Source organism: Apteryx rowi, unplaced genomic scaffold, assembly GCF_003343035.1.
Source record: "Apteryx rowi isolate R43461 unplaced genomic scaffold, aptRow1 scaffold_69, whole genome shotgun sequence".
NCBI lineage: Eukaryota > Metazoa > Chordata > Aves > Apterygiformes > Apterygidae > Apteryx > Apteryx rowi.
The window spans coordinates 208,285-231,013 of NW_020450971.1; the positions used below are offsets into that span (position 1 = coordinate 208,285).

Below are 22,729 nucleotides of genomic sequence, written 5' to 3' on the forward strand. Positions count from 1 at the left end.
CTCTGTTCACTGCCTGGAGCCTTTTATAGCACGATCCCTCCCCCAGGCGCAGGTGGGGCCAGGAGGGCAGGGCTGAATTTCTTACTGGCAAGGAGGTTTTGTTTCCAGTGCCACAGGCAGGGCATGTAAATATTATTTGTTTCCTAAACTGAAAGCTCCCTTGCAGACTTTCTTTGCAGCACGTTGTCCCCAAAGTATCCCCAGCTGACATGACCTGTTCAACAGAGCAACTGTGTTTTTCCTTCTCAGCTGTCAATTTTCCATTCTATTTCAGACTAAAGCACCAAAATCTTTGTGCATGTGATGGCACCGAAGGAAGCCAGCCCAGAGCAAGCATTCAAGCTAGTGAATTTCCTCTCTGTGCCCCATTCTCCAAACCCTACACTGCACGGCAGCCTCTCTCTTTTAATACCAAGTTTCCCTTTTGGACCTTAAATGTTCTCACCCTTGCACCCTGTCACTGAAGAGTAGTTTTCACCCAATTGCAGTTGTTCCCTGGCCTTTGGGCCCTGCGGTTAGAAGTGAATAACTTGAGACTCTGTCAACAGCACCAGCTCTCCAAGAAGGTAACAACACCAATTGCTAGGAAAGTGGTAGCATGGTAAGGAGAGAAACTGGTAGACCTCTGACCTCCTAAGGGGCACCTGACAGCAAGGTTCCCAGCATGTGATGAGGAGACTCCCTTGCTCATGCGGAAACCTCTTCTCCCCTGTCTTTGGAGTGTTCTCAGCTGAGAAGATTATGAACCTCTCTTTACTTCAGCTTTGCACTGTTGAAATAATCCTGGCTTGCTAAGGCTATCTTGCTGTTCTTCAGAGAAGAACAGGCCTCATGCAACATGTCTGGAAAATGTTTTTCAGGGCTTATTTATGAGAAATTTTCCTTGGGTCTCTATAGTATTTGGAAAAGGCATGAAGTGTATTCAGTGTATAATGAAATAATATTTTTGCAAGCTCTTTATTCATGGCAGGCATGAGGAGGATATTCACTGCTAAAGCATGTGTCTTCATTTATTACATGCATCTCTTAAAATTAGTGATATCAGGCACCACATACTCCTAGCTGTTATCTGTACAGACGGGAACAAAAGCACGTGCGTGATGGGTGGAGAAAGGATTTGGTGAAGTCCAGCTAATTTAATGCAGGCTGTTCCCTTCAGTTACTTTTATTATCCAGAAAAGGAGTTAAACTCTGAGACATGGGTGGAAAACTCCAAAAGCAATTTCCCCACTGTTTGGTTTGGTATCTAAGGTATTGTAAGTCTGATTGATTTAGAAATTTATTATTTCCTCTTATATGAAAAAACAGCTGAATCATGCTGCTGCTTGAACAGATAGTTCCTTCTTCCTTCAACTGGTTAGAGAGCAGCCCCATTAGTGATGAGACAAAGGCAGCCTAAGGCTACTGATTTAAACAAACTTACTGCTCGTGGCAAACCACATCGTCTAGCTCTGCATGTTGCAAACTGACTAAGCAGATTCACCTTACTGAAATAATTGGTCGGGTGTAACTAACTGGACAGAACAGCCTTGTTCCAGTGCTTGTCTCCTCATGTGACAAGACCTATTTCAGTAGACATATGGAACCTAAAGATCTACCTGCAACAGACTTTTTCTGGATATTTATCTGGAAATAGACATTGAGCTTTAATATTAACACCTTGTTCTAATCTGCATTAACATTCTAGCGAAGATGACGTGAAGGAACCCTGTTGCCTTAAAGCTCTTCTTGAAGGGTGAACACAATTAAAGATAACTGTCTTCTAAAGCACTGAAGAAACCTGGAAGGTTTGGGAGCCATTATAGGGGTCCAGCTGCTCAGTGGGAACATGTTGCCATGCTTTACCCGGCTTGGAGAGCAGGAGGAGCGTGGTCCCTTGGCATTATCTATGGACTCTGCCAGTTGGGGATTGTTCTGACTGCTACTGAGGATCTGACACAATTGGGGTGGTGCTGGCGGCCTGACATCGGGCTCCAGCACTGCCCACTCTCTTTACAGCTCTGAGACTCTTTTCAGCATGCCATGGAGCATGCCCTATGGGAGAACATAGAGCCAGGTCTGCCAAGAGAAACATCACAGCTTGCTGCTGTAGGGCCTCTGCGGAGGCATCCCTGTCCAGTCCAGTAAAACTAGTGTGAAGCTCTTTACACTGTTCTGTGTCTTTTATTTTGTCAAGAGGCTGAGAACAGGATTTGCTTTAAGTGGGCCTGATAGGAGCCAAGTCCTCCACAGGAGTAGAGCCTAAACTGGTCCACTGCTCCTGGGAAGTCAACAAGACTTTTCTAGATTTTATCCTCACTCTGGCAGCCTCCAGAATGCATGTTTCCACTGACACCTCCCTCATGAAAACTATGCAGGAACAAGGAGGAGTTTCCTGGGAATGTGCACAGAGGGGCTGGATTGGATAGAGGTGGACTGGCACATGGACAGAAGTCACTTTTAAGGGGAACAGCACTGAATCTTCCCTGGGCTTTCCCAGCACAGAACAGCAGTGCCAGGCATTCATAGCTGTGACAGGGACAAACAGCAGGGCCATGGCCAGTGTTAGGAGAAATTACTGGTCCCCAAGGAGCTCCTGGGCTTGCAAAGTGCTTGTTTGCTCCAGCAAGATGTATTCTTTAAAAAAACTTAATTTTAACTAGTGCAATTTCCTCACTGGCAATGGCAAAAAGGCATTAATAGCAATAAACCCTTAACATTATTTTTCTAGTGTCTTTTTTAACAAGAGTTAATCAACAGTAAAATTAACAGGCCCCTGGAGGGAGCTACCAGCAGTCCATGCTGACTCACAGACTGAAATTTTTTGAAGCTGGAAACTCGTTTGCATTTCCTCCCTGCACACAGAGAGGAACACTAACAGAAGATGTTTGTAGGGAAAAGGGGTGGAGAGCAGGGAGGAACAGAGGCCAGTGGAGTTGGTTTGGTTATAAAGAGCTAGGGAGGAAAGAGAGGCAGCATTTCAGTCTGCATCTGGGTCTTCAGCAGACTCTGCAATGGCAGTCAGAAAAGCTGAGTCACTGCATTACTCCGTAGGGCTCTTGGGCATTTCCGCAGGTAGGGATCAAGTCTTCTTGGCATGGGAGGATGGGGTTGGGAATAGCTTTCCTGGACAATCCCCTTTCAAAGGGGGCTAAAGAGTCTGTTTATTCTGAATCTCTCTACTTGGATAAAACTTTTAGATACAGAGATCCCTCTGCCTATTTCAGCAGCCAATAACTTATTTGTCTTGGCTTTAAAGTGCAGGCCTGAACTCTTGTACTGAATCCATCCTGGGTGGGAAGCAAATCAAAACTTTGTGATAGTCATTTTCATACAGGCTTTTTTATTTGGATGCACTTTCCTCCCTTTTCCTTTTCTCTAGCTGCCTTCCCTGCAGATGTGTTTTACTTGTTCACTCCCCTTTCTTTTGCTCCTTCTTTGCATTTCTTCTTCTTGAGTACTGCCCCTTTTCATTTTTGGGCTAGTTTTCTGTAAGCAAAAGTCTTATGTGATCCTCTGTAGATTGTGCATGTGTGTATGCCTTTTGTGTAATTGGAATCTGAAAGCTGATTTTAACTTATCTGGCAGTGGAGGAGCAGTTTCAAAGACRATTAAGTTCAAGTTTCTTAAAACTAGGCACCCAGGAAGAGGTGAGACCATGGACACAAACCTGTAACACACCTCCCTTCCCCTTAGATTTCATTATTTGTAGATCTTGTATGGTTATTTTCTCTCTGTTCCCTGCTCCTGCTGCTCTGGGTCTCTCCTGTTTTGGGAGAAAAGTTTATAAGCTCTTTCTCTTTTTCCCTTTCCCTTGTCACCCACAGGATCACTCTTACTGGCTGTGCACTTCTACACTTTAAGCAGAGCAGCCCCTCTGATCCCCAGCACAGCTTTAGGAATCCTTCTGTTGATTTTATCATCTCTTCTGGCATATGCAGGTAAGACTCGGAGTGTGGCCAGCTTCAAGGCCTCCCCCTTCTATAGCTTTACATGTATGAGGTCTGCTTTGCCAAGAGGTTTATGTAAACCTTGGCAGCCTTACCAGACCCTTGATGTATTCTCCTCTAGGAACATATCAGCACACCAAATTTTTCCAGTATATGCAACCTATGAAATAAATGTTAATTTTGAACAAACACTTTACTCTCAGATCTCTGAGAGTTTCATCAGAGTGGATGCATAATTTCTCTAAAAACTATTCCCAGGCTTTCTGAATATGTGGTTTAGGCATCCATGGATTGAAATAGTGTGTTCATGTGTAAATTCTAAGGGATCTACTTAGTTGAGAGGGAAGTCACTGATTATATCGAAGTTCACACTCTTTAGACTGAATGCTGAAGTATTCCTCCTATTTCACCTGGAGCAATGAGGAAATGAACTTCCAAGTTTTGATGTTACAACTTATCACTACTGGTCCTGGTATTTTTCTCTACAAAACAGAGGACTTGGGAGAGACAATACCTACTTTAACACATAAAACACAGGTCCACCTCCTTTCTCAGTCAGTGGTGACACAAAACACTAGTAGAACACACTTAGAAGTACCTATATGAATGGGGCCTTGTGGAATGGCCCATTGGGCAGGTGATGTCTTCACAGTTCGCAGAACTCAACAGCCTCCTACCAGAAGCAGGAATTTCTGTGCTCCCTTGTTCCCAGAGGTGCATACCTGTGTCATTACAGTCCCCRGTAGCCTGGGGAGTCATCAGCAGAGCTCTTGCTTCCCTTCCCAACAGGGGTGTGGCCCACAAGGCTATATTAGTTTGAGGAAGAAATGAAGCACAGAGCCATTACAAAGTTCCACTTTGGAATGAGAATTTCAAGTCTATCTGTAAGATCTCTTAATAACTGAACCCTAAAATATACAAGGCATTTCCCTGAGTGATATAGTGTAAAAGTTGCTAGTAAAAATGTAGGAAGTCCCAGAGACATTTGTGCTAGAAGTTGTGCTATAAATARCACATAGATGAGAAAATGTAGCAGTGAAAATAAGGTACTTTTCGGTATTGTTTGGGAGTAGTAGTTGGGTTCCATTCAACTTCAAGTTTTTTAAATAAAGGTCCTTGTCATTTTTGAGATGAGGATACTGGACAGGATAGTTCTTGAGAAGGAGTGAGTTTGGCAGTTTCTAYGTCCCTATCTTCAGGGAAGGCCCATTATTTATGGAAATCCAGCAAGATGTTTGAGACCTGTGGTACAAACATACTTGGACCTGACAGCTTACAGCTAGAAAAAAACAACCCACTAGAGAACCTGAAGGAAAGTAGTGTCAGGACTTGATCTGCATTAAAAAATTGTCATTGTTGAGTCTTGCGGGGATCATGAGGAAGAGAAGATAACGGCTTGCTGAACCAGGACTTCATTAGGGCAGACTGCGTGCCAGGCCTGGTCCAGTAATAAGTTGAAGGAACTCATGAACCTTGAGCTCACCCCAGGCACTCTGATGAATGCACAGTGTTATTCTGAAGAAATTTTTATGGTCATGTCTACACAGGGTAATGGGGCACGGTGCAGACCTATCCAAGCTTGTGCTAGCTCTGTCTGGCATCATGCAGGATCTATGCAGCTTCATGTGCCAACATACCATCTGCCTATAGCACAGATGCATGTCCTAAGTACTACCTTCAGTAACCTGGTGTTTTAAAATCACAGTTCTGTCTCCGTTGTCATTTGTTTCATAGGAATTCGGAGAAGCCTAAGAAATGCCTCCCTGCTCTTGTCTCTCTGCCTGACCATCTCAGTGTTCTGGTGCAGCTACGGAGTGATCTTCATCCTAGGAGGGCAAGGAGTTTTGAATGACACTGGTGATTTCCGCAATGCCTTAGTGCCTGGCCTGGTCACATTTACTCTGGCACTACTCATTATTGCAGTGGTGGGCTTCCTTCACAGGGAGGTCATCCTAGCTATGATTGCTTCTGCTCTCTCACTTGCCAGTGCTCATGAAATTGCCATGCACTATAACACAGCTTTTGGTTCCTCTGCTGTGGCTTGCAATTATATGATTGTCTGTTTGGTTGGAGGTTATTTTGCTCTGGGAAGGATTCTTTATTTCCTCAGCAAAGAGAAAATTGTCCTTCCTGGCACAGATCTGGCTAAGAATAAGACCCATGAACAGATCAAGTCCCCCAGTGGCAGTGTGAATCATTTTGCAAACACAGGTCTGATCCTGAACATGCTGTCTGCCAGTGTCTTTGGCTGTAGGCTCCTGGGCGTGACTAGCAAGCTATTTATCGGTCAGGTGCCCTGGCTGTGGACCTCTGGGATCTATCAGATTGGAGTATGCATTTTATCATACCGTGCCATGGATACACTGATGGCTACATTCTTTGGTTTCACTTCCATCTTGAAATTTGCTGGAGGCTATTGCCTTCTGTACCCAGTCTGGCAGTCAGAGGAGCCATCTTTCCCTATTCCATTTCTGGTGGTTTTTGCAATTCTTTTTGCTGTCTTGGCTCTTTTTTTCACTCTTAAGAGCCTAGTGGATGGCCTGTATTTGCTGTTTTATGTGGCTTACTGCATTGCAATAGCTTGTCGTCCCAAGGGATTTTTTGAAGGTGGACCCCAAGGCATGGATGTGGCCATCTTTGTGGCCTCAGCCTTGATTACTCTAATTTACCTGTATAATACGAAAGAAGGTGCCAAAATCCCAACAGGGAAGGGTGTTGTGAAGGCCTTACTTGCTCACAGCAGTTTTCTGAAGCTTCGTGAAGGGACAGACCTTCATGCTCCTTATCTAGGCTATTCCAAGTATGCAGATGCTGAAGTACTTGGCTATGCATGCAGTGTCCTTGCTTCTTTTGCTATAATGGTGACAAGGGACCCACAGGATCCACTTGCTACTGTTGTAGTTCCATGGGTTGTGGTGGCTGGTGGGATCCTTAAGCTTCTAGGTGGCTCAGTGGCTTTTGCCCGGGGTAAAACCCTGGAGAGCAGTGCTTTCATTCTCTATGGCATCATGTGGATCATCTGGGGCTTGACAAGATATAGCAGCCTCTATGGCACTACCAGAAGCTTCCACACAGCAGTGGGCATCATTGCTTTCATGCTCTTCAATGGCTTCATTGTCTTCTGCACACTCTTCTTAAACATCACCTGGTTCTTTTACTCCCTCACTTTCTTGCTCATCCCTGTCAGCTTCTTGCTGGATGCCATCAGTGCTGTTCCAGCTGGCTATGACATTGCTGCCACTCTCATCTTTGGTCTGGTCAGCTTCTACTGCTTCCTGTCTGCCCTTTTCAACAGCATCTTTGAAAGTTCCTGCTTACCAATGAGTAGGCCCATTGTGCAGCTCAGTGGTGTGGGGGGAGGAATGAACAAGTGCCTTCATCTGCCTGCCAGAAAAGCTTCCTCAGTCAAGAGAATTGCAGGTAAGGGAAATATACAGGGGATAGTGTGTGGGTGGAGGGTTAATGCAGAGAGATTTTGTAGCAGAACATTATTAAAAGGACATTTTTTTCACATCCAAATGTGGAAACCATTATAATCTGATTACATTTCGACCAAGCAGGCCAAGTTACAGGAGGCATCAAGACCTAAACACACTCTCGGGAAAACAGGACCAATTCCATGGCAGAAGCTGGGTTTAGCAGTGAATTTGTTGCTATATCTCCTGTATCATACCTCTTTCTGTTCATCCAGTCTAAGACACACAAGTCCTCCAGGCTGGGGCTACCACTGAAAGCCTCGTACAGAGAAAGCAGGGCAAATGAATGGTGCTCCCTCTCTCCAGAGGGTTGAATGTCTTCTGGTCCAGATGAACATGGCTCAGAATTCCCCCAAATGTCAAATCTCTTCTTGGGTGAATTCTAAAATGCACTCAGAGGAAATACTTGTTAGTTGGGAAAAGGAGATGAGAGCACTGAATTGGCTGTTTTGTCTGTGACAGCTCTTTTGTGAATTAAAGCCCCTCAGTTTTAGTCACTTCAGGGATTCTGCCCTGTTCCCATGCCAACAGATATCCTGAAGAATGGAGGGACCTGCGGCATTCCCACAGATACTGTATATGTGCTTGTGGCAGCCTGTAATAGACCTGATGCTGTGGAGAAAGCTCACCAGTAAGTATTTCTTTCACTTCCCCAGTGAGGGCTTCCCTGACTAGTATAAGGAAGCCTCTAGGACTTACAGCTGTTACTGAGTACTGGCTACAGCAAGTGTCCAGAGCAATGTGACACATAGCTTTCTTGTGAGGAATAAGCTGACAAGCCTGGGGAGAAGATCTGAAAGGGGAAAGGGGACAGCTGAGCTGAAATGGTCTCCTAGAGTATTGAAGGCTATTGACAGGAGATGGATATCACAAAGAAACCTAAAGACCAAAAAGTGAGAAATGAGGCAAGGTACCTATCTGTAGGTACATACCAAAACCCCTCTCATTTTAAGGAATGTCTCTGGCTGTGCTTTTGTAAGCAGCTGGGATCCCTCAAACTGGTGGATATTTCTCAGAACTTGGGCAGTTTTGACTTTTACACATCACTACACAAGTTGTTAAAACCATAACTGGGAATAGACATCCGTGTCCTTTCCTGTCAGGTCATCTATTGGACAGTTCAGCTTTTACTGATCACCTGGGGCAAGGCCTACAGGTATTATCTAACACTAGGCCTCTCCAACACAGTTTCTGTTTCAGCTTGAAAAGGAATTCCTAGCTTACTTCCAAGTTCATTTCTCTTTTCTCAATTCTAGCTCCAAGCAGCAGGCTCAAGAGCGCCCCATGTCACTTTGGATTTCTAGCCTGAAGCAGCTGGAACCTGCAAAGCATTTGTTCACCCCCCTACTCTGGGACTTCATGGAGGCTGCTTGGCCATCTCCTATTAGCTTGGTGGTTCCCAGAGGTGAGGAAATGCTGTTACTTACAAGCTCTCTGGAGAGCTCTGGGTTTGAAACTCCAACACAGTCACACTTCACTGCAGTGCCACATACTCCATGTCAATATTCCTGGTAAGATCATTGTGGTTGGACTGATGTGTATCAGTAAGTGTGTGGCTCTTCCTTGTGCAGGAGAATGGGTGGACTTCCTGGGAATGAAGGACTCTGCAAAATACGTGGGTACCCCTCAGAGCATCGCCATCCGCATTCCCGACTGCTCTGTCACCACCCACCTCATTGACTTGGTGAGTGGTCAGAGCACGCTCCTCTCAGCAGCACTGGCAACCAGACCTTGCCACTCCACTGTCTAGGTGGCAGGCTTGGAGTCAATCAATCACTAGCACCCAGGACCTCTGGCCTACTGGAAGAGAGAAGGATGGTGAGGCTGAAGTACTCAGCCAGTCCTCTTGCTGGGTCCTGACAAGTCACCTCTCCTCTTTTTTCTTTCCTCTTTGAAACGAGGATCCTAGAATATTCAGAGAGCTCTGGGAAGTGAAAAGTGCTCAGATGAGTAGCTCCCTCAGAAAAAAAAAAAAATCATTAGGAAGGAGTAGGGTATACAGGCAACTGTAGCTGATTTTATTGCAGGAGGGAGTGTAAAAAAAGAAAAGAGACCACCAGGTCAGAATGCCAGAAAAGATATAATTAACAGATACTTTATATGATTTCCTACCTCCAACACTTCTATTGCAAGCACAGGCTTATTTTAAGCCAGCATAACCTGAGGAGGTCCAGAATGTGGCTTGTAGAGCAACATCAGTTACAACCTTTACTATGTTATAAGCAACACTGCTCCATAACTTTAGCCAGGGAGTAGCTGCTGGGGTGACAACCTGAGAGAGTATGTATGCGTGTTAGAATAATGCAGGGGTGAGCACATGAACATTTCAGGGTGCACAGACACCTGAGGGTAGGGTCTGGCCTCTACTGCTATAACCTCAAGGATGTTACAGTGTTATGGGCCCGACAAGCTGGCTTGCCCATGTGATCTTCTGATCCCTACTTGGAAGAAAGCTCTTTCTGTGCTGTGCTGTATGACCTCGTGGTAGCAGCAGCTGCAAGTGAATATGCGATTGGCTGTAGCACGGTGGCACAACAGCTTCAGAGAAAGTATGATAGGAAATGTTCTGCCGCAGTGCTGAGCACTGCCCCCAAGATATCTCGACACAGCTCTGGATGAGAGCACATTGATGATGCTGCCTAGTGTGCTGAGTAGTGTTGCTTTACAGARGCAGTTTTCTTGCATGATCTTCTCTTTGAAAAGCTGATCTCTGGCTCAGCCAGTTGCAGCTGTGCTCTGAATGGAAGGAACTGCATGGCCAGGCCACTATTCTGACTGCAGGAGTTGGAGATGTGTGACGGTGAACGATGGATACAGCCCCATAGCTTTGCTAGTAAATTTGCCTTGAAGGAAGAAATCCACRTTCCTCCTACAGTTCAGATCCATCATCCATCACTGCATTTCTGGGCTTTGCTAGAGAAACTGTGGCACCCTACAAGTCTTACAGTAATGTCCCTGCTCACTACTTCATTTCTAGGGCAACCACTCTAGTTCTTTGATGATTACTGTCTCTTGAAAAAAAAAAAATTCCTTTTTGATCTAAGTCAGTAAACCCCAGTTCAGCAGGGTCTTAGTCACTCATGCACAGATTTGCTGGGATTCATCTCTTCCAACTTTAGTTGCCTACAGAATAGGTGTCTCTATCTGGGTGAGTCACACTGAGTTCACTTTCAGTTATGGAGACTCATCAGTGAACTTCAGAGCGCAAGTCATCTGTGTTATACAGCAAAGCCTGCTCAGAGCTCTTTTTCCCATTTTTCTGTCACCAGGTTGGCCCCATTGTGGTCACATCAGCTAACCCAACAGGAGAGGCAGACACAACACACCACAACCAAGTGTATGCCAAGCTAGGAGATAAGGTAATTGAGGCTATGTTTCCTTTTATTCAGGCTTGTCCCAAGAGAGATGGGGATGGAAGAACACAATCACTTTGTTCCAAGTAGCCAAATCAATTAATGATAGCAAGAATCTGGGGGAACATCTGATTAAAAGAATCTCGTTGACACTCCTTATGTTGATGTCAGCATTAAGGAGAAAGAAGGGTGTAAAAATAAGAAACCTGATGGGAAGCCAAAATGCCTGTGTTTTATGCAGTATAGTTGTGGCCTGGCACCATGACTTAGTTCATTTTCCACCACAGAATGATATGAGCAACAAAAAGATGTTTCTTTGCTTAGAAGCAATAAAACCATCATTGCCTGAATGTGACAGAGCTCCAGTTGGCACTGAATTATCAGAACACTGGGGATTCCCATCTAAAGCTAAAGCTGGTCTAAACTGCCATCAAAGCTTTAACATTTTCCTGTCTTTTACAGCTTTTKTAAGTTCTGGAAGTACAATGGTCATGGCCATTCAAATGACTATCATTCATTTCACTGTTAAATCCTGAGAATACTACACATAAGACAGAATATTCATGTCAGCTCATGTGAGGGCAACTTTAAACAAGAGGTAGTGACAACCTACCTCTAACTCCTCAAAAATATGGTTTTCTACACATTTGCTTTCTAAATGGGACTCATCAAAGCTCCTCAGCTGATGCAAACCTGTCTAGCTGTACTGATGATCTACRCCACATAAAGAGCTCTCTCTTTGCTTTTACTGAGTTCATTCATTCCACTGTGTAATCAAATTCAGCAGGTGGTTAGTGGACAATACAGAGCAAGGGTATGAAGGAGCAGAGCTGCCTATGATAATAATTACCAGCTGTTGAGACGGGGAAACTGCCATCTCTTTTCCCAAGTGCCTACAGGGAACTTGGTGTGAACATTTGATTCTCTTCAGGTGGATGCAGTTCTTTGCGATGGGCCTTCTCCAGAGAACATTGCATCCACTGTTGTGGACTGCACCAAAATCAACAGTGGAAACATAGGTTTCTTCAGGGTTGGTATCATCCCAAAGTCTCAGGTAAAATTAATCTTGCACTTGTTTCTGCTCTTCTCTCTCTGCTTTTCCCATCTCCATTAAATGGGTATCAGACAGGGGGTTCCCTTTTTCCCTAAGAAGCTGAAGAAATCTGTGATAGCGTGAGGAGATATCATAGGGTGGTGTGAAAGAGCAGAAAAAGAGCTCCACATTGCTTGTGTCCTGATCCTGCTTATGGACCACCATTGCATCTTTCTGTGCTAAGCACATCTCTCAGGATCATGTGAGGTGAGACTGATTCATTAAGGGAAATAGGTCTGAGATCCACAGTCATGGATCTCCATGGAGCAGGCTTTCCTTTTACACCTGTCCTAGAGACCTTTGAGCAGACAGAAATGCTTAGTGTAAGCCCAAGGAGAGGCCCAGACAGGTAGCTTGAAAGAGAATAGAGCATATTTCAATAGCTGTAAAAGAAATTTGTGCTTTCCCCTAACCAGTAAGCAACCCACAGCTCTGTTTGCTAATTCCAGGTGCTGCAGATACTGGAGCAGGTGCAGAAGAAATACACAGTGGTTCACAACAGTGGCCCAGTCATTGCAAAAGCCCAGGAGGAGCACATGAGTCATAGCCATGCTGTACACAATGGGGTAGGCATGGCTATCTCAGAAGAGACAGTTCCGGTGCAGTCCACCAACGACATCTGTGAGAGCCACACTCGGTTCTGAGATGCTTTTGCAGGTCAAACAGTTACTTGCTCCCTAGGGAGGTGTTTGCTGGAAAGTGATATTCAGGTCAAATTGGGGAATGGAAGAGGTTTCCCAGCTGTAGGGGTGACTTATTCACCCTTCTGTGGATTCCACTAAAATATCCCAGTGCAGAGCTGACTTATAAACTACATTCACCTAGTTTGTACTGGTATATTTTTGACTTTTGAAAACTACCAGCTTTCACTGAAGATCAGACATAACCAAAGGAAGTGTTACATCAGTGACTGACTGGTCCCAGTGTAACAGAGCTTTATTTTTTTCACTAGGAGTTAATACCTTCGATTTGGGGTAGAGAATAGCTTGACGTGTTTCATAATTATATGTTGGGGGAAAAGCCCTGCATGAAACAAGAAGTGGGAGAGGGAGAATGGAATATGTATTCAGGTACTGTGTTGGTGAATATAGTGAACTTCCTAAAATAGATGAGGCAAAACATGGTCCTGGGAGCTTGGGCTGTCTTCTGATAGCAATCTTCTCAGAAAAGAATTGCCATTATGTGAGGCATGATTTCCGTATTTCATGGTCAGTGTGAAGGTAGAATTATCATTTTGATGACTTCAATAATATCTCCTCAGAAGTGCTGGAGCATGACAAAAGATCCTCCCGTCTCATATTACCTTGTGCAGAGTATGCATGTCAAAAGTATATGCACTACGTTTAAGGATGCTAGAAGCTGATCTTACCTTTTAGCATAACTGTACACATTTCTACAGTTCATTTCATGGTAGGTTTCCTCCAGACTGCAGATTTTGTACAGAGTGGTAGCTGCTGACCTAGAGGAGGCAAAAAGAAGTTTCAAACTGATATGAGGAGTCTTCTTTGGTAAAATCTGCCTGGCCAAGCAGTTAGTGGCTTCTTTAGCCTCTGAAAACTGTGGATCTTATTCTTACCTGACACACCTGCAAGGAACTGCAATGGACAATCTCACTGATATCACTTGACATTTTGCTAGAACTTAAGTCAAGCATAAATCCTGTGCAGTCAGAGGAGCTAAACTTCTATGAACTATGGCAAAACCATGCCTTCTCAGCTGTTCTTACTGAACCAGCTCTCTTCCTGTAGAGTAAGAAGATGTTGGAAAATTGAGCTGTTAATTCATTTTGCCAATCTGCTCACTGTATCTCTTTGGGTTTTTGATTTTTAGAAATCAATAAAATATTTGTGGTAAAACATGTCGCATGTCACACACAGCTGTGCTACCGTCTGCAGAAAGTATCTGGAAAAATCTTTGCAGGTCAGAGAATTAGGTATTTCAGCATGTCAGGATTCCCAGTCTTACACAAATGACCTTACAAGTAAATCAAATTGCATCACTTTCCTGGGCAGGAAGAGAAAGGAAAGGGAGAATAAGTCCTAACATCCAACCGCCAGTGCCAGCTTCCTTGATGAGGAGTGCTAATGAGTTCATGGGAGTGAACACCAAGATTGAATTTGGCCCCTTTTCTTAACCAAGTTTAAAAAAAAAGAGATGTCAACACTGAAATCTGGGATAGAAGTATTAATCTGGGGAGGTGCTGGAGCATCACAGAACTTTTTCCTATAGAGAACAGCCCTGACTTAAATATATCAGGGATGCTGCTGCCCTGCACCTCATATGATGATTTATTTTAGTGCACCACAAGTTAAAAGGGGTTTAAGGAGTTGGATTCTTCACAAGATGCCTTGACTGGATTCCATTTTTCCTCTTTCACTCTCTCTCCATGGGGCTTGTTTCTTACTCAAAGAAGTTTTGATCACAGTATCAGGATGCTGGGAGAACATGATGGGGAACCATTTTTCACTTTGATAACTAATATGAAAGACAAGGAAAGATTTCATTTGAGTTCAGTCCTTATTTTGCTCCTGTGTATTGGAAAACTGGAAAGAAATAATTTGGGGAGGAGGAGATTTAAATGGGATGTTTCAGTTAAATCAAAGCAAAATCATTTCTGTTATTTCCAGAGTTTTCACAACATTTAAAGTGAAGCAAAACATTTTTAAAGAAAGGTGGAGAGAGGAAAAAAGCCAATGGTATAAGTGGCAAATCCAAAATACTTCAGTCAAACTGTTGAGAGAAACATTGGGACTTTTTCAGCTTATTTGCTGAAAAATCTCAGATAAAATACATTTTGAGATACTGACAAGAATTTGTCACACATTGTAATCACTAAAAATGCAGTTGTTGGCCAAAAATGGTTGCCCAAATTTCCTCAGAAGAGACTCCATCGTGTGCCCTTCCAGTGCCATTCCTCTCCCGTCCTGCTCAGTGGAAAGGAATTGTTCCATTGCAATGTATCAGATGAAAGGAATAGAAGGGAATTTGGGATCCCCAAACCTCCATAAAAAGAGGAGGTTCAAGTGACTAAGGAATATCATGGACTTCAGACAAGGGTCAATTTTGGTTGCATTGTCAATTACTGAGGCATTTAGGCCTGAAAGGTGAGTCTGGGAGAAAAAATAATCTCATGAATGGACCTCTTTATGAAATAGCCAACACTGTAATCCCACTGGGGTTGGAAATAACCCAGGAAGAAGGGCTGTCCCACCTTGATTTTGCCCTTTGTGGAATCCAGACACCTGTGTCAATGGAAAAAAAAAAGAATGGAAAATAAAGAAGTGTATTTTTTGGTCACAGGAAAAACCAGCTCACCCATCTGAGAATAGAGCTCTGCCATATGAACAGGAATTGACTCAATGACATCTTCGAGGATACGTGTTGGGTGGACCTGATACTGCAGTGGGAAGAGTGGTTCAGAGAGGAAGGGTGGCATCACAACCACCTCCTGAATGAAACCAGCTTAGCAGAAGGCTTGAGGCATGGACAGAGTCCAGAATGTGTCCTGACTACCTCCAACTTAAAGAAACACCAAGAACAAGGAGCTCAGTAGCAACAGAGCCCTTACCTACTCAGGTCCTGCTCCTGAAATATGAATGTCAAACTCTGCCTATAGTTTGAAATGGACATGACATGGAAGAATAGGCAGAAGGAAAGTCCTACTGACTGTGTGATAATTGGTCAAATTAAAACCCTCTGATTTCCTTGGCACTGTTGAGGGCACAGCATCTGAAAACATGACCTGTAGTTATTTTATGTCATACTCACTTAGCTGCATTCTTCCTGGCACACCCCAGCTAAATCCCTAGGATTATTTCTACAAAGTAGCCTGATAATCTGGTTTGTCACATTTTAGGGAAATACTGAGAACAACAAAGATACAGCACATTTCAAAAATCCTGGGCCAAATCTTCAACTGCTCCACAAAATGCAACTTGGATCTATATCCATGACAGCTGAGTGTGTTGCAGTGTCCAGCCAAGAGCCAGACAACCTCCAATGGTCTAGAGCCATCYGGGAGTAGCTGAGGTTCTTTCCAGCTGTAATATTGAATATATGGAGCAGCTCTGTGCTGAGGGTTAGAATAAGTCAGAATAGAGATAGCTGGGTGATGGCAGCCAGGCACTTAAACAAAGCAGAAAATAACTCTGTTAGAATTATCTTTTGCCACATGTCTCCCTCGTAATTCACCACACATCTAAAGTTGTCCAGTGTGGAAGTCCAGTGAATAACAATAAAGCATCTAGTTAATAAAATCGATTGTATAAAAAATCTTATGGGAAAAAAATGTGGTCTGGAAATTGAAATTGAGTTTCTTGAGTCATAACAGGAATTAATTRGATTAACTTCCAGTTATGAACCCATGACATTCTTCTGATGCACAGGTTCTAGCCCTCTGTACCAGTTCCCATCTTGGTACTGCAGATGCCTCAAGGGTTCTCACCCCAGTACTGCAGCAGGTCTTCCATGCACTGGGTGGAGGAAGATGGGCACAAATTGCTGCAGAACAGTAACTGAGTGACTCAATGCAAAGGGTAATGTTGGGGGGCCAGCTGGGGTGGCCTATCCTGTACATCCAGTTCAGCACTGCCCCTGCACCTGACCATGGTTCAGCAGCCATAACAAGTAACTCAACTGAAAAAGATCCTATTCAAAGGTTCAGAAATGTCAGTTCATGTAAGAATCACCTCTTCATTCCTTCCTAGAAAATGCAAAGACGTCTTACTCATGTTATTATCTCTTTCTAAATATCARAAAAGCAGGAGTTTCAACAAATAATTCTGCTTTGGCTGTGAACTGATGTCAGGGTTCAGATACTTACCCTGAATTATATGCATCTCAGTAGTTCTGGAAGAAAGAGCTAGCCATCAGTGTCATATGTTCATGCGTCGCTGGATGAAGCCTCAGAAAATAAAGACTGTCAAGAAATCTGAATTTATTTTCAGATTTATCCAGGAATTGGGAAATTCTTTATGAAGAAAGAGCATTTGACTTGGAAACAGTGGGATGATCCTGCAGTCCCTTGCATGAATAGCTGTGCCCAGAATCATTTAAGTATTTCCATGTTCTACTATGGAAACTGGAAACAATGGGAATGCAATCTTTGACCATCTTGCAAAGTAGCCTGTGTTGGCTCTTTTGTGACTTTGAGTCCTCAGAGGAGTCAGGGCTTATAGGATCACTTCCTGAATTTACAGATGTAAATCTCAGCCTGAGCACCTCCATTCTCAGAACTCATAATTTTCATATTATTTCCCCAGCAGGAAATAACTTGAGTCTTTCATAATGAGATGTTTCTCACGAGTGTCAGTAAACAGCCAACTCTGAATTCCTTCTCTAACATAAAACTAATCATAGCAGATGATACAGCAACCTTTCTCCTTTCACCTGACTGCAGTTTCACTCTGAACAATTGCTTTCTTATCTGCTGAATAAACGATGCATTTGTTGGCCAACAAATAACCGGTTCCGCATTGTTACAGGTTCTGCTGTGACCTCTGCAGTGAAAAGACCCCCAAATGAGCAGGATGTGATTAAGCAAATTCCCTTTCAATGCACTGTTTTCAAAAGCCTGGAAGATGGATAGATACCAGCAGCACTGACCCTACCCCCAACCAGGCTCACCTTATCTCCTCAAAATTCCCCTAAGCCCTCTAACTGCCTTTGGCATATTTTCATCTGCAGCCTTCCTACATAATCGGATCCTCCGACATAATCGGATCTTATATGACCTAGGGCATATCACAGTCTCTGCCCTCCTTCCCACCCCACCCCCCTTGCAATTGTTCCAGGCCCTCCTTGCCTGTGGCTGCAAGCAGCTGCATTCACTTGCAAAATAAACCAAGTCCTAATTGATAATTCAGGAGCCTCTAGTGGGAAGTAGAAATGGTAGTAGAGGTAGAGAAAGAATAAAGAATGAGCAGACATAGCAGCTCATTACAGTTGTAGGAATGAAGAAGAAACCAAATCCTTCTCTTGGACCAGCAGGTAACCACGAAAGTGACTGCTGGGACACAGGATACAGGCGTGAAAGAGCAGAGATGGGGTTTCCACAGACATCCAGCATCACTATTAATAATGATTATGTTCTTCATCTAGCTTCCAAGCAGTACCTCTCCAAAGGCACACAATGAAGTGTGGATGAAAGCAGGCTAAAGTCTCTATCCATGACTCTCCATAGCTAAACACCTGATATAAAATAGAGCAGCTCTGATGAGCTTCATAACTGAAGACCAGCTTCACACAGCAGCTGTGGTATCCTTTGAACTTGCCTTACCTGTGAGACAATATGTTTTGGTGACTCTAAAACCTTCTGCTGCTCTATCATCCTTCTTTGGGTCTCATCTTCATGAAAGTGTATGGATATACAGATGCACTTTGCTAAGAACAGTACAATTCATCTTATCTGTTGAGGAAGTGAGTCCTACCACGTTTGTGGGGGAAGCGTTAAGAGAGAGAGAGGATAGTGTGTGCATGTGTACAACAAATTCTAAGGGACTGGTTATTTTATCCTGCTACTGCATGAAACTCTTTAAAATGTGGATTGATAAAAAGCAAATCCAAGGAGCTATGACCTCACTGCCTCCAGGAAGATGCCTGTTTTTGACTCATAAACATAGCTGTCAAATAAAATGAAATAATAAAACAGTGAAAAGAAGTAGAAGGGTTGAGACAGAATAAGTACAACTGAAACTGGACAACGCAACTCTGGACATGGGTCAGCTCCAGGGATGGGTAACAAACTCATGGGACCTGTTGTTCCAGCTTAGGAATGGCTGTTTCTTTTGTCTTTGAGTTAACCTGGGGTTTGTGAAAGTTGCCAGCCCAGGAGTATTTTTCTGTGCTGAGACAGAGATGGAAATGCAGTGCTCTGGGAAGCTGAGCTGACCAAATGACACTTTGCGAAAGGAGACACTGAAGAGGTGTCGTAGACTTGGAGGTGTATTCACATGTGCTAGTCCAGTTGGGGATATTGGTCCCTTGGTCACAGAATGGGCCTGTTCATGGATGGATGCTAATGCCCTTCGGAGCATGATCTTTCATCAGACTTTGCCTTCTAGGCTGGAACAGAAATGTGATGTTCTTTACCAGCAGTGTCATTTAGTGGAATTTACTTCCTTGATGACATGAGTAGACATTCAGTTTTGCAATAACTTTTTACACAACATTTCTATTAATAAAATAATGACATTTTGTCACCTTGTCTAAAACCTCCTCTCCTGTCCCTCCCTCTACACTTCTTTCACCCTCCCATCTGAATGCACAGAAGCCCATTCAACAAGTGGGCTGCTCTTCTCTTTGCCATAGCTAGTGCCTCATCATTGAAAATTATTTCCCTAGAGCTCAACTAACTTCTGATCAAATACTGGGTTGAGAAGGGGAGGGGGAGAATGAAGAGACCCATCCACAGGAGAGATTTAGGGACAGATGCGACATGGTTTACATCCATTCGCCTTGCTCAGTTGGAAACCAAAGACCCAGTTGCTCATTGCTGGCTTCCACTTGAAAATGACCCTTCAGCAATGTGTAGCATCTCTTAAGGAAGAATACTGCATCAGGCATTAAATATTAGCAACAGCCATAATGAAACGGCCCTGTGTTTAGGAAACTTCATTAAAGGAAATGATTCCCGTTGTTCATCTAAGGGAAGCATGTTTGTTTCCTTTGACCTTGAAGAAATGCCAGCAGAGGCAGCCTAGGCCTCAGGAGTTTTCTGGAGTCCTTGAAAAGAATTTTGGGTATGTCACCACACGAAAGTTACGGTAGCATGCGAAGTTCTTGTTCTGAATTTAGGTAAAACAAAGACCTGGTATGTTTGTTGATTCAGCCCTGTGCCTGCTCACTAATATGGGTGTTGGTTACTAAGCCATTTTCCAGGTTAATTTGTAATGAGAATTGTTCCGATCTCAGTGACAAATTCCATTTTATATTTAATTAAAGAGAAAGAATTAACAACCTGATGCACTAACCAGTCAGAAGTGCATCAAAATAAATATGAAAGGAACAAATGTGGCAAGTGTTAATGAGGCCCTGTCTCAACTGACAGTCAACACTACTGAAGACTAAGAATCTCCAGAGATCCAATTGTTGATGCTAATGCATTTGGCAGGATCCCATCATGCATGGTCAGGATTTAGAGTTGTTACTTTTGGGAATACAGTTAAATCCTCTTGCAGGCAGACAATTCTGTGGTTGCTTGTTTTGAAAAATATGGACTTTTCTTTGCTATTTGGTGACAATATCTACTGGGCATGAGCTCTCAAGCCAGACGTGTCTTCAGTCTGTTTTTAGTTTTACAATCTCTATATTCCTGTGGTCTTGCACACATGGYTGGGCATTTCTGATCAAAATCACTGGAGATTATTGAACAATAGGTTTGCTTGTCAAGAGGGGGATCCTGATAGACCACAGCTGAAACAACATAAAATTGATGTCATTGCAAAATACTGTAATTCACAGAACTTTAACCAAAAGGCCTTGTGATGGCAGTAATATAAGGGAGATTTACCCAAATCTGTTCTGGAAAGGAAATATTCCACTCTTCTATTTAGCAGCACTAAGAAGGAGAGACAACACTGAGAAATCTAACTTATTTCCTTGTATGTTGTAAACACATAATCATGCTTGTTCCCAGCACAAACTAGGTGAAGATGGAAAAGTTTGTGCACTTCATTGTTAGAAACAAATGCATCTATTTTCCTTTTACTGTACCACACCTGATGCCTGAAAATAGAAACAGTGCAAACACCTCATTATGATATTTTCTCATGAGTCAGTAGAAGACTCATGAGAAGGTGAGTATCAAGCTGAGCCTAGATTCTGGTAAACGTTCTTTTTTCCTGTAATATCATTTGATTGCTTGATTCACTGAACCATAAAAAAAGTCCCTGCCTTTATATTTCCTGCTTTCCCATTGCCCGTAAATACAGACAGTTTATTGATTCAGTTGAGACCTATTGGTCTTGACCTCATCTAGGCAGCAGTCTTCAGGTAATCTTTTGCTTCTGCATGTTGTCATGGCAGTACCATTGATGGTTGTCAACGAAACTAAGCAGTTGTCTGAAGCTTTATGAATGTATCTTATACAATACATAGCAATAATCTCTGTAGTTCTCCTAGGGCTGAGCTGCCCTGTGCTTCCTCACATTGGCTGGTACAAGAGAGTCAAAGTAATGTTTCCCAATGTAGGCACTTAACCAAGGTATTATTTAGGAGGGTAGATACTTTAAGATCCCTCTATAGCTGATACTGAGACACCTATCTCCAAAGAGTGATTTGGAGAAAATAAAGGACCCAGTGGGATTTCCATAGGTATCAGGACTGTCATGTGAACTCCAGGTGAAGTCAGGGCACTATTGCATTTGGTCATGTATTCAGTGTAGACTAAAACCAGTTTCTGCTCTCTAGTTGTCCTGCAAGCCCTTCAGGGAGACAGACGGATGGCAGAAAGTAGGTGTGATACTATTTTGCAGTCAGAGCCCTGTGACACACACACAGAGGAAATGCTAGAGTCTTCAGTGGGTTTATGCCCTTCGAGATGGAAAGAGATGTCTAGCTGGTTTGAGACACTGAGACAAACTCTTTTGCAAACTCAGGTCACAGAGTTTGGTGCATGGGCTCCAGGGCCAGACCATATATTTACAGATCTGAATGCATTCTAAAAATCTAGTCCTGCCTCAAGTCACCCAGGGAGTTTGTCTCAGAGGAGAGAGCTGAACACAGACTTAACTCCTCCTGGTGGACCCCGAAGGACTAAGAGCTGATTTGAAAAAAAAAAAAAAAAGGCCCAAAACRAGGAATATTTTAAAGACCCTTTCATCATGGATCTTTACAACACTCTTGCTGTCTTTCTGTACCATTAGAAGAAAGCATGCTCCAGTAGTTTTCTTATCTTGCTCCTTTTATAACCTGAATTATAGACTTGTCCATAACTCTGAAGTTACAAAACAGTTTCTGTTTTAACCCCTAATTTTCCCATCATCACAATGTGCTCAAGTGTTTTCCTTAAGGCCTGAGACATTCCATTCTTGATTTATCTGCTAGATAGCAGCAATGTAAGGCAATAGCTGCTACTCCTACAAAAAAAATTCTCACTGTGGAGCATCCCAGAAAACCATGGACCAGGCAGGTAACCTTTCCAGCTGCTGTACAGGGTGAAATCTCCTGCTGAGCTTGGCTTGATTTACCAAATTATGTGCTGTTGGCTGTATGCACTGTTCATGTCAGATGGGGAACTCTACATCATTCTCTCAAACTGACATGCCACAGACGCTATCTCAGTTCTGGATGGATGTTGTCTACCTAGACTTTAGCAAGGCTTTTGACACTGTCTCCCATAACATCCTCGTAGACAAGCTCAGGAAGTGTGGACTAGATGAGTGGAGAGTGAGGTGGATTGAGAACTGGCTGAATGGCAGAGCTCAGAGAGTTGTGATCAGCAGTGCAGAGTCTAGCTGGAGGCCTGTAGCTAGCAATGTCCCGCAGGGGTCACTACTGGGTCCAGTCTTGTTCAACTTATTCATCAGTGACCTGGATGAAGGGACAGAGTGCACCCTTAGCAAGTTTGCTGACGATACAAAACTGGCAGGAGTGGCTGATACACCAGAGGGCTGTGCTGCCATTCAAAGAGACTTGGACAGGCTGGAGAGGCGGGCGGAGAGGAACCTCCTGAAGTTCAACAAAGGCAAGTGCAGGGTCCTGCACCTAGGGAGGAATAACTCCATGCACCAGTACAGGTTGGGGGTTGACCTGCTGGAAAGCAGTTCTGCGGAGAAGGACCTGGGAGTGCTGGTGGACACCAGGTTGACCATGAGGCAGCAATGTGCCCTTGTGGCCAAGAAGGCCAATGGTATCCTGGGGTGCATCAGGAAGAGTGTT

At 43.6% G+C, this 22,729-nt stretch overlaps 1 protein-coding gene across 1 annotated transcript; it reads left to right on the forward strand.

Annotated features, from left to right (window-relative positions):
* Positions 1–2,993: 2,993 nt before the first annotated feature.
* On the forward strand, positions 2,994–13,683 carry LOC112975750. The gene is made up of 9 exons (XM_026086239.1): positions 2,994–3,054; positions 3,807–3,920; positions 5,664–7,349; positions 7,937–8,036; positions 8,662–8,810; positions 8,977–9,089; positions 10,675–10,764; positions 11,690–11,812; positions 12,301–13,683. The coding sequence occupies exons 1-9, from the start codon at positions 2,994–2,996 to the stop codon at positions 12,493–12,495; spliced, it is 2,631 nt and encodes an 876-aa protein (XP_025942024.1). The 3' UTR covers positions 12,496–13,683.
* The last annotated feature ends 9,046 nt before the right edge of the window (positions 13,684–22,729 follow it).

Excerpts from the sequence above, each read along its gene's own strand:
- LOC112975750 (XM_026086239.1), top strand. The coding sequence starts at position 2,994 with ATGGCAGTCAGAAAAGCTGAGTCACTGCATTACTCCGTAGGGCTCTTG. Across the intron at positions 9,090-10,674 it reads CCACCCACCTCATTGACTTG|GTTGGCCCCATTGTGGTCAC; the intron begins GTGAGTGGTCAG and ends TTCTGTCACCAG. Across the intron at positions 11,813-12,300 it reads GTATCATCCCAAAGTCTCAG|GTGCTGCAGATACTGGAGCA; the intron begins GTAAAATTAATC and ends TGCTAATTCCAG.